This window comes from Oncorhynchus keta, chromosome 10, assembly GCF_023373465.1.
Source record: "Oncorhynchus keta strain PuntledgeMale-10-30-2019 chromosome 10, Oket_V2, whole genome shotgun sequence".
Taxonomy (NCBI): domain Eukaryota; kingdom Metazoa; phylum Chordata; class Actinopteri; order Salmoniformes; family Salmonidae; genus Oncorhynchus; species Oncorhynchus keta.
In genome coordinates this window covers 6,789,149-6,800,194 of record NC_068430.1, presented here as the reverse complement: position 1 = coordinate 6,800,194, position 11,046 = coordinate 6,789,149, and the positions used below count along the sequence as shown (strand labels likewise).

The window sequence follows — 11,046 nt, the reverse complement described above, 5'->3', positions numbered from 1 at the left end:
AGAACACCCTGTTATAAACCATTTATTACATTTATAGTTATATTTATTTAAATCTACACTGGGGTGTTATCATTTAGAGGACATTGAACATAAATATAGTTTAAAACATTTTAGCTGAAAATCTATTCTATTATTTAAACATTTATCTGAAAATGGGGTGTCTAGAGGACACCATTTCTAAACCACATTACATTTACCTCTATTATTTAAACCTCTACACTGGGGTGTCTAGAGGACACCCTCTAAACCACATTACATTTACCTCTATTATTTAAACCTCTACACTGGGGTGTCTAGAGGACACCCTCTAAACCACATTACATTTACCTCTATTATTTAAACCTCTACACTGGGGTGTCTAGAGGACACCCTCTAAACCACATTACATTTACCTCTATTATTTAAACCTCTACACTGGGGTGTCTAGAGGACACCCTCTAAACCACATTACATTTACCTCTATTATTTAAACCTCTACACTGGGGTGTCTAGAGGACACCCTCTAAACCACATTACATTTACCTCTATTATTTAAACCTCTACACTGGGGTGTCTAGAGGACACCCTCTAAACCACATTACATTTACCTCTATTATTTAAACCTCTACACTGGGGTGTCTAGAGGACACCCTCTAAACCACATTACATTTACCTATGTTATTTAAACCTCTACACTGGGGTGTCTAGAGGACACCCTCTAAACCACATTACATTTACCTCTATTATTTAAACCTCTACACTGGGGTGTCTAGAGGACACCCTGTAAACCACATTACATTTACCTCTATTATTTAAACCTCTACACTAACCACATTACATTTACCTCTATTATTTCGGGGGAATAATTGGGAACAGAATTCCTATCCAACTCAAGTTAATTGTTTACCCCCCCTACCCAACGTAAAACATATTTTTACATGACCCTCCCCTTGTACTCCAGAAATAAATTGCACCCCCCCGTGGAATAACACAAATAACAATAACTGTGTTTATAAACGTGGATATGGACTTTGACATTTTCAGCATGCTTTTGTGGCACAGTCGATGCCACGCAAGGGCTACGGGCCAGGGTTGAAGGTTCACCGATCACCACGGACTACCTTTCCTGTTTCACTAGACCTACACTACAATCAGTGCTGTCTGTAGACAATAATCAGCTAGGGGGGAAATTAGATTTAACATTTTGATGCCATATTTATCATTATATAAAGTATAATATATTATCTAACTGTTATATTCGGCGCATGTGACTAATATGATTTGATTTATTGATATAATAACCATTAAATGGAAGTAAAGTTGAGAGTCACGTGATGATATGTTGTGTGTTCCTCCCACTTTGACTCGTCAGGAAAGCATTTAAGTTTTGATGAAGTAGGCTACAGTGACATGATGATTGATGCTTGGCTGCCTTTTGAGAAATACTGTATAAAAGTTCAATTGGGTACCACACGGCCAGGTCTCTGACCTCTTCCCTATAGGCTGTCTCGTTGTTTTCGGTGATCAGACCGATCAGGCCTGTGTCATCGGGCAAATTTAATGATGGTGTCGGAGTCGTGCCTGGCCATGCAGTCATGAGTGAGCAGGGAGTACAAGAGGGACTGAGCACGCACCCCTGAGGGGCCACCGTGTTGAGGATCAGCGTGGCAGATGTGTTGTTACCTAATCTTACCACCTGGGGGCAGCCCAGTATCCATTTGCAGAGGGAGGTGTTTAGTCCCAGGATCCTTAGCTTAGTGATGAGCTTTGAGGGCACTATGGTGTTGAACGCTGAGCTGTAGTCAATAAACAGTATTCTCACATAGGTGTTCCTTTTGTCCAGGTGGGAAAGGGCAGTGTGGAGTGCGATTGAGGTGGTGGTGTTGTAGGCTAGTCCAGGTAGGAGAATTGTATTGTCCATCAACAAGGGAGCTTTTTTGCACTGCGTGTTCACTGTTCTTTCATGTACCATGATGCACCTGGCCTCTTCTGCTTCCTATCAACTATGTCCTATGTCCTATTTGTTATTGTGGATTCATATTGAAGATTGATGCAGCTTTGAATGCTTTGCTGTGTAGGTGTTGGATTCTAAACTTTGAACATTGAGATATTAAAGACATGATAGACCAGACGCATAGTATATAAAGGAGTGAGATCTGTAGGAAAGACAGAGTGGCTGTGGAATGTGCTGGGTGGACGGGAGGAGAGCACAGGATTGGTTTAGGGGGAGCGGATGGACATCTGTGGATTAGGTGAAGGAGGGGTTGAGGTCAGGAGGTCAGGTCAGATCCCCTGCAGGGAGGGATAAGGGTTTATTATCCTGTTACCCTCTTCCTGTGGAACCAGAAGATGTAACGATTTGAGAGAAAGAGAAATGTTTAAAGTGGAATATATCTACTTGTGAAGGTGAGAAATGTTGTTGTTCTTTTGTCTGTAAAGACCCTTTGGGAAGAAATAAACTCAGTTAAGCTTCTCTAGTGTCCGTGAGTTTTTTTTATTCTGAAAAATAAGAACCTAACAGTTGTATAAAAAAAAAACACTCTCCTATTTTCAACCCCCCCCCTGCCCCAATAAATGTCTAACTGTCCCCATGGATACCTAGGTAGGGCATAAGGACTAAGGATGTACATGTTGCCTGACAACTGCCTGTCTGTCTGTCTGAGTCTGTCTCACTACTGCACTGCAGGCCTCACAGCTCTACTTTATTAGAGAAATTACACCCCCAAAAAAATGTATCTAATTATGTAGTCTTCTTGGATGAATGGTAACTACTAAATGTTTTTAGTGAGCTGGTTGTTAGGAGAGTACAGTCTCAGCAGGGGAAGGCAGGTCTCGGAAAAGTCCAACTTGTCTTCCCATGTGTGTGTGTGTGTGTGTGTGTGTGTGTGTACTGACATACTTTCCATACACATATTAATTCATGGTGTGATCCTTCCTGTGTTGTTCCAGGATCCTGAACACAACTTTGTTTGAGAGCTGGGAGATGATTGGTCCATACCCTTCCTGGTGGCTCTTCAACTCCCTACTGCTGGTGCTACAGGTGCTACACGTCATCTGGTCCTACCTCATAGCCGGGATCGCCTACAAGGCCTTGGTCAGAGGAAAGGTGGGTGGGATGTGAATGTACAGCTCTGACTCGGCCTTGACTTTTTCCACATTTTGTTACGTTACAGCCTTGTTCTAAAATGGATTCAATTGTTTTCTCCCCTCAATCCACACACAATAACCCCATAATGACATCACAATACCACATAATGACATCACAATACCCCATAATGACATCACAATACCACATAATGACATCACAATACCCCATAATGACATCACAATACCCCATAATGACATCACAATAACCCCATAATGACAAAGCAAAAAAAATAAAACTGAAATATCACATTTACATTCGGACCCTTTACTCATACCCAAAGCACAATGCTACCACCATGCTTCACCGTAGTGATGGTGCCTGGTTTCCTCTAGACATGACGCTTGGCATTCAGGCCAAAGAGTTAAATCTTGGTTCATCAGACCAGCGAATCTTATTTCTCATGGTCTGATTCTTTAGGTATCTTTTGGAAAACTCCAAACGGGCTGTCGTGCATTTTAATGAGGAGTAGCTCCCGTCTCGCCACTCTAACAGATTGGTTAAGTGCTGCAGAGATGGTTGTCCTTCTGGAAGGTTCTCCCATCTCCGCAGAGGAACTCTAGAGCTCAGTCAGTGACCATTGGGTTCTTGGTCACCTCCTTGACCAAGGCCCTTCTCCCCCCATTGCTCAGTTTAGCCCGGGCAGCCAGCTCTAGGAAGAGTCTTGGTGGTTCCAAACTTGTTCCATTTAAGAATGATGGAGGGACTTGTGTACTTGGGGACCTTCAATGCTGCAGAAATGTTTTGGTACCCTTCCCAAGATCGCTTTGTCATTATGGGTTATTGTGTGTAGATTGGTGAGGAAAACCATTTATTTAATCAATTTTAGAATGAGTAACAAATAGTAACAAAATGTGGAAAAGGGGAAGGGGTCTGAATACTTTCCGAATGCCCTGTATTGGCCTATTAGAGGTGAGATGTAGACAGGTGAGTGTGAGGTGTAACTACCCAAGGTAACTATTAGGTACCTCATAGCTGGGATAACCTACCTAGTTAACATGGTCAGAGGAAAGGTGAGTGGGATTGATGTAGGACAGCTCTGACTCAAGGTTAGGGACAAAACTCTGCGTTCTAGTCAGTCTGTATGAGGACAGGGCCTGTATTCAGACAGCGTCTTAGAGTAGAAGTGCTGATCTAGGATCAGGTCCTTCCTGTCCAGGCTATAGTTATGAAAGGGGCGGCAGGGTAGCCTAGTGGTTGGACTAGTAACCGAAAGGTTGCATGTTCGAATCCCCGAGCTGACAAGGTAAAAATCTGTCGTTCTGCCCCTGAACAGGCAGTTAACCCACTGTTCCTAGGCCGTCATTGAAAATAAGAATTTGTTCTTAACTGATTTGCCGAGTTAAATAAAGATTAAAAAAATAAAATTAAAATAAAAATGCTATGAGTGTAGAAGCTATAGGTAACATTTAATCTGTGTTTGTTCAATGCTTTCTTCCTCTTCATGTTTTGAATCGCTGTCCTTCTCTCTGCAGAGGTGGGTTGTTTCCTCTCTTGGGTCCCGTCTCTCCATCTGTCTCCTCAGTCCTTATTCTCCACTTCACCTGTCCTTGCTTTACTGTCTTAACTACGATTTAAGATCCGTCTATTGGTCAATTGCACACAAGGTCCAAACGAAATTTGACTTCCACTTTTAACCCAACCCCTCTGAAAGACACACATACATATACAGGTTTTTGGGGACATGTGCGGGGAGCTGTTGTTATTTGGGGGGGGTTAAGTGCCTTGCTCAGGTGCACAGCTGCAGGAAATAGCATCCGGTTTGTCAGCTAACGTCCCACCAGATTGACAACTAACCTTCTCTGTTCTGCTTTTTGCAGTCTGTCAATGTCATTGTTGTTCATATGGTTGTGGCTTTATGCATATGAGCCAGACGGGCTCGTCAGATTCTACATGCTCCTTTAAACTCCCATCTTGTGGCACTTGCGAGCATGTGCAGGTTTTGGAGTCAGAATTCATTCAGGGAAGTCTAATCTATTTTTATTTTTGTTGTTGACCAGAAATTAATTTATATATGAAGATATTCTAATGTTATTTATGTATTTGTAAATAACCTATGAAGATTAAGTGCATGAATCTTTTTTAAGATCTGGTAACATGTTTCCAGGCTGTCGAGCTAAATGTCTACGGAGTTTTCCATTGTGATGCGTCTGTCAGAGTGTTCTGGCAACTACATAGTCGCCATCAGCCGATACTTGTACAAAATGTCCATTCCTTAATGTACCGGTTTATCCTGTGGAGCTGCGTTCTATTCTTTGGGTAATAATATCCATAGTTTTTTTTTTTTTTATTTATTTTTTTTTTGAAACGTCATTTTGTGTGACGTCTGTCAAAAAGAAACGTGCACTACTACCGGATACTTCTGGAAATATCCATTGTGTCACGTTGAATTGTAACATTGTATTTCCTGTCTGTCTGACAGGTTTCTAAGGATGACCGCAGCGACGTCGAGAGCAGCTCAGAGGAGGAGGTGGACACCAACGGTACCAATAACAAGGGGGTTAAAATGGCGTTCTCTCCTAAAGTAGAGAACGGCACCAACGGCCACGCCGTCGCCACTATAACCTGGCCACAACAGATACGTAGCAGCAGCAGTTGGTGACACAAGAAAGGAGGAGTCCGCTGTCAGATTCACAGTATAGGGCTGACCACTGAGTCCAATATGTCTGGCCTGGTTACACTGGGCAGCCACTAGTTGTCGGAACTGTGCTGGAAAGGACCATGTCAAAGAGAAAGGAAAATATCTGAGCCAACACAGTACTATTCAGGTCGGCCCTATAGTGAGATTCAGGCATATCTGAGCCAGCACAGTACTATTCAGGCATATCTGAGCCAGCACAGTACTATTCAGGCATATCTGAGCCAGCACAGTACTATTCAGGCATATCTGAGCCAGCACAGTACTATTCAGGTCGGCCCTATAGTGAGAATCAGGCATATCTGAGCCAGCACAGTACTATTCAGGCATATCTGAGCCAGCACAGTACTATTCAGGTCGGCCCTATAGTGAGATTCAGGCATATCTGAGCCAACACAGTACTATTCAGGTCGGCCCTATAGTGAGAATGTCTGTGAGACCTTTCCACTACTAGTTCATCCTATCCTACTCTACATCTTGAAGTGCTTTTCCTCTCATCCAGTTTCCTGGACGTTTGAAGTCCGTTTCTTCATTCAACTCTGACTCTTAATTATACTGTACTGCACTGACAATGATCGGTGACTATGACAACAGACGATGAATGAATTGACAGACACCACCGTGACCCATAGAATCAAAACGGATTACATTTAACTGATTAAAAACACTTGTTTCAAGTCTATGGGCCTGTAGCTATTTTCATTCCATTGTGTCCATAGAATGGGGTCTGACTGTATTTTCATTCCATTGTGTCCATAGAATGGGGTCTGACTCTATTTTCATTCCATTGTGTCCATAGAATGGGGTCTGACTGTATTTTCGTTCCATTGTGTCCATAGAATGGGGTCTGACTCTATTTTCATTCCATTGTGTCCATATAATGGGGTCTGACTGTATTTTCATTCCATTTTCCATAGAATGGGGTCTGACTCTATTTTCATTCCACTGTCCATATAATGGGGTCTGACTCTATTTTCATTCCATTGTGTCCATAGAATGGGGTCTGACTCTATTTTCATTCCATTGTGTCCATAGAATGGGGTCTGACTCTATTTTCATTCCATTGTGTCCATATAATGGGGTCTGACTCTATTTTCGTTCCATTTTGCATAGAATGGGGTCTGACTCTATTTTAATTCCATTGTGTCCATAGAATGGGGTCTGACTGTATTTTCATTCCATTGTGTCCATAGAATGGGGTCTGACTGTATTTTCATTCCATTGTGTCCATAGAAAGGGGTCTGACTGTATTTTCATTCCATTGTGTCCATAGAATGGGGTCTGACTGTATTTTCATTCCATTGTCCATAGAATGGGGTCTGACTGTATTTTCATTCCATTGTTTCCATAGAATGGGGTCTGACTCTATTTTTGTTCCATTGTGTCCATATAATGGGGTCTGACTGTATTTTCATTCCATTTTCCATAGAATGGGGTCTGACTGTATTTTCATTCCACTGTCCATATAATGTGGTCTTGACTCTATTTTCATTCCATTGTGTCCATAGAATGGGGTCTGACTCTATTTTCATTCCATTGTGTCCATATAATGGGGTCTGACTCTATTTTCGTTCCATTTTCCATAGAATGGGGTCTGACTCTATTTTCGTTCCATTTTCCATAGAATGGGGTCTGACTCTATTTTCGTTCCATTGTCCATAGAATGGGGTCTGACTGTATTTTCATTCCATTGTCCATAGAATGGGGTCTGACTGTATTTTCATTCCATTGTCCATAGAATGGGGTCTGACTGTATTTTCATTCCATTGTCCATATAATGGGGTCTGACTGTATTTTCATTCCATTGTCCATAGAATGGGGTCTGACTGTATTTTCATTCCATTGTCCATATAATGGGGTCTGACTGTATTTTCATTCCATTGTCCATAGAATGGGGTCTGACTGTATTTTCATTCCATTTTCCATATAATGGGGTCTGACTGTATTTTCATTCCATTGTGTCCATAGAATGGGGTCTGACTGTATTTTCATTCCATTGTGTCCATAGAATGGGGTCTGACTGTATTTTCATTCCATTGTGTCCATAGAATGGGGTCTGACTGTATTTTCATTCCATTGTGTCCATATAATGGGGTCTGACTGTATTTTCATTCCATTGTCCATAGAATGGGGTCTGACTCTATTTTCATTCCATTTTCCATAGAATGGGGTCTGACTGTATTTTCATTCCATTGTGTCCATAGAATGGGGTCTGACTCTATTTTCATTCCATTGTGTCCATATAATGGGGTCTGACTCTATTTTCGTTCCATTTTCCATAGAATGGGGTCTTACTCTATTTTCGTTCCATTTTCCATAGAATGGGGTCTGACTCTATTTTCGTTCCATTGTCCATAGAATGGGGTCTGACTGTATTTTCATTCCATTGTCCATAGAATGGGGTCTGACTGTATTTTCATTCCATTGTCCATAGAATGGGGTCTGACTGTATTTTCATTCCATTGTCCATATAATGGGGTCTGACTGTATTTTCATTCCATTGTCCATAGAATGGGGTCTGACTCTATTTTCGTTCCATTTTCCATATAATGGGGTCTGACTGTATTTTCATTCCATTGTGTCCATATAATGGGGTCTGACTGTATTTTCATTCCATTGTCCATAGAATGGGGTCTGACTGTATTTTCATTCCATTGTCCATAGAATGGGGTCTGACTGTATTTTCATTCCATTGTCCATAGAATGGGGTCTGACTGTATTTTCATTCCATTGTGTCCATAGAATGGGGTCTGACTGTATTTTCATTCCATTGTGTCCATAGAATGGGGTCTGACTGTATTTTCATTCCATTGTGTCCATAGAATGGGGTCTGACTGTATTTTCATTCCATTGTGTCCATAGAATGGGGTCTGACTGTATTTTCATTCCATTGTGTCCATAGAATGGGGTCTGACTCTATTTTCATTCCATTGTGTCCATAGAATGGGGTCTGACTCTATTTTCATTCCATTGTGTCCATAGAATGGGGTCTGACTGTATTTTCATTCCATTGTGTCCATAGAATGGGGTCTGACTCTATTTTCATTCCATTGTGTCCATAGAATGGGGTCTGACTGTATTTTCATTCCATCGTGTCCATAGAATGGGGTCTGACTGTATTTTCATTCCATTGTGTCCATAGAATGGGGTCTGACTGTATTTTCATTCCATTGTGTCCATAGAATGGGGTCTGACTCTATTTTCATTCCATTGTGTCCATAGAATGGGGTCTGACTGTATTTTCATTCCATTGTGTCCATAGAATGGGGTCTGACTGTATTTTCATTCCATTGTGTCCATAGAATGGGGTCTGACTGTATTTTCATTCCATTGTGTCCATAGAATGGGGTCTGACTGTATTTTCATTCCATTGTGTCCATAGAATGGGGTCTGACTGTATTTTCATTCCATTGTGTCCATAGAATGGGGTCTGACTGTATTTTCATTCCATTGTGTCCATAGAATGGGGTCTGACTGTTTAAATTCTTATTCCACTTTTTAATGTAATGCAGCAGTTTGTTGGGGAGGATGTTCTCTCCCTGTTTTGTCAGTTGAACTAAAGTTATTACTGTATATATATATTTTTTTTTAAAGAAATAAACAAATAAATGTTTGTGAAAGATATGTTTTTATTCATATTGGCGGTTGTAAAATGATAATACCCCACCACCCAAACTGTGCTTCAGTGTATCCCGAGAAATGAAATATGACATATGATAGGAGAGGGATTTTACACTTAACTTTATTTAATGACATATTTAGGCATTTAATAACTTAACAAATAATCCAGTAGAGTTTATAAAGATCTTCTTCTGTGGTGGAATCTTCTGTGTGCTAAAGGGTCAAGTCCAGGACCATGAGGAGAAAGAGACTGGAGACATTCTCATTCTTTAACTACACAAAACAGTTGATCACACGATCAATACCCAAATATTATCATTTTGAAGTCTATTGAGAGGAATAGAAATGTCCATGAGTTTGTGGACAAACGATCCAGGCCTCTATGAACTGAGGGCCTCTACTTCCTGGTTTTTCTGCCGCGACCTGCAGCTCTTTCTGCTTGTTTATGTAGCGGTATCCCCGCATGGTGCACAGGTATCCCCGCATGGTGCACAGGTATCCTCACATGGTGCACAGGTATCCCCACATGGTGCACAGGTATCCCCGCATGGTGCACAGGTATCCCCGCATGGTGCACAGGTATCCCCACATGGTGCACAGGTATCCCCACATGGTGCACAGGTATCCCCACATGGTGCACAGGTATCCTCACATGGTGCACAGGTATCCCCACATGGTGCACAGGTATCCCCACATGGTGCACAGGTATCCCCGCATGGTGCACAGGTATCCCCGCATGGTGCACAGGTATCCCCACATGGTGCACAGGTATCCCCACATGGTGCACAGGTATCCCCGCATGGTGCACAGGTATCCCCACATGGTGCACAGGTATCCCCACATGGTGCACAGGTATCCCCACATGGTGCACAGGTATCCCCACATGGTGCACAGGTATCCCCACATGGTGCACAGGTATCCCCACATGGTGCACAGGTATCCTCACATGGTGCACAGGTATCCCCACATGGTGCACAGGTATCCCCACATGGTGCACAGGTATCCCCACATGGTGCACAGGTATCCCCACATGGTGCACAGGTATCCCCACATGGTGCACAGGTATCCCCACATGGTGCACAGGTATCCCCACATGGTGCACAGGTATCCCCACATGGTGCACAGGTATCCCCACATGGTGCACAGGTATCCTCACATGGTGCACAGGTATCCCCACATGGTGCACAGGTATCCCCACATGGTGCACAGGTATCCCCACATGGTGCACAGGTATCCCCACATGGTGCACAGGTATCCCCACATGGTGCACAGGTATCCCCACATGGTGCACAGGTATCCTCACATGGTGCACAGGTATCCCCACATGGTGCACAGGTATCCCCACATGGTGCACAGGTATCCCCCCGTAGAGTGTCAATAGTATCATCGAGGCAGAACCCCCGGTGTCCGAAGTCGACATGGTGATGTTGTACCTGGCGGAACCAGAGCAGGTTCTCCAGGAACGTCACAACGACCAGTACTCATCGATTATCATCAGCTAAAGATGTTTTTTTGCAAGAAAAGACATGGGTCATGGAAGTAGATGGTGAATTTTTTCAAATATAAAGTCATTCGTGGTAGCCATTAAACGCGCCAAAGAGCTGATGCAATTAAAGAACCGTAGAGAAAAAGGGAGATGATGAGCAAGCTTGACAGTTTTCTA

At 42.6% G+C, this 11,046-nt stretch overlaps 2 protein-coding genes and 1 long non-coding RNA gene across 59 annotated transcripts in view; 2 read left to right on the top strand and 1 right to left on the bottom strand.

The window, feature by feature from the left end:
• LOC127932056 (uncharacterized) overlaps positions 1-668 on the bottom strand; it is a 1,647-nt gene extending 979 nt beyond the window's left edge. For all 3 annotated transcript variants that reach the window (XR_008143801.1, XR_008143802.1, XR_008143800.1), the window contains exon 1: positions 198-668. This is a non-coding gene — a long non-coding RNA (uncharacterized LOC127932056). The remainder of the gene's footprint in view (positions 1-197) is intronic.
• Positions 1-9,382, top strand: part of LOC118381854 (ceramide synthase 5-like) — a 22,367-nt gene extending 12,985 nt beyond the window's left edge. Inside the window, exons 6-8 of one of the 6 annotated variants that reach the window (XM_052526366.1) lie at positions 2,929-3,085; positions 5,547-5,892; positions 6,119-9,382. In XM_052526366.1, coding sequence (XP_052382326.1) covers positions 2,929-3,085; positions 5,547-5,726 — 337 coding nt within the window. In that variant the 3' untranslated portion in view covers positions 5,727-5,892; positions 6,119-9,382. Of the gene's footprint in view, positions 1-2,928; positions 3,086-4,599; positions 4,765-5,546 lie in introns of those variants that run through there. The other 5 variants (XM_052526363.1, XM_052526368.1, XM_052526367.1 and 2 more) reach the window with 5 other exon arrangements.
• A 7-nt stretch (positions 9,383-9,389) lies between these two features.
• On the top strand, positions 9,390-10,779 carry LOC127932055 (uncharacterized histidine-rich protein DDB_G0274557-like). 50 transcript variants are annotated; one of them, XM_052526362.1, is made up of 4 exons: positions 9,390-9,878; positions 10,110-10,130; positions 10,173-10,193; positions 10,320-10,779. In XM_052526362.1, exons 1-4 carry the CDS (start codon positions 9,847-9,849, stop codon positions 10,762-10,764), a joined length of 519 nt encoding a protein of 172 aa, XP_052382322.1. In that variant the 5' UTR covers positions 9,390-9,846; the 3' UTR covers positions 10,765-10,779. The 50 variants fall into 50 exon arrangements, with proteins under 50 accessions (XP_052382322.1, XP_052382321.1, XP_052382316.1 ...); XM_052526361.1 differs by lacking the exon at positions 10,110-10,130 and adding an exon at positions 9,942-9,962; XM_052526356.1 differs by adding an exon at positions 9,921-9,962 and having other exon boundaries at positions 10,110-10,193.
• The last annotated feature ends 267 nt before the right edge of the window (positions 10,780-11,046 follow it).

Bases quoted from the DNA above. Each gene is read 5' to 3' on its own strand.
- LOC127932055 (XM_052526311.1), top strand. From the start codon at position 9,847: ATGGTGCACAGGTATCCCCGCATGGTGCACAGGTATCCTCACATGGTG. The intron at 10,131-10,172 runs GTATCCCCACAT...CATGGTGCACAG, and splicing joins TATCCCCGCATGGTGCACAG to GTATCCCCGCATGGTGCACA.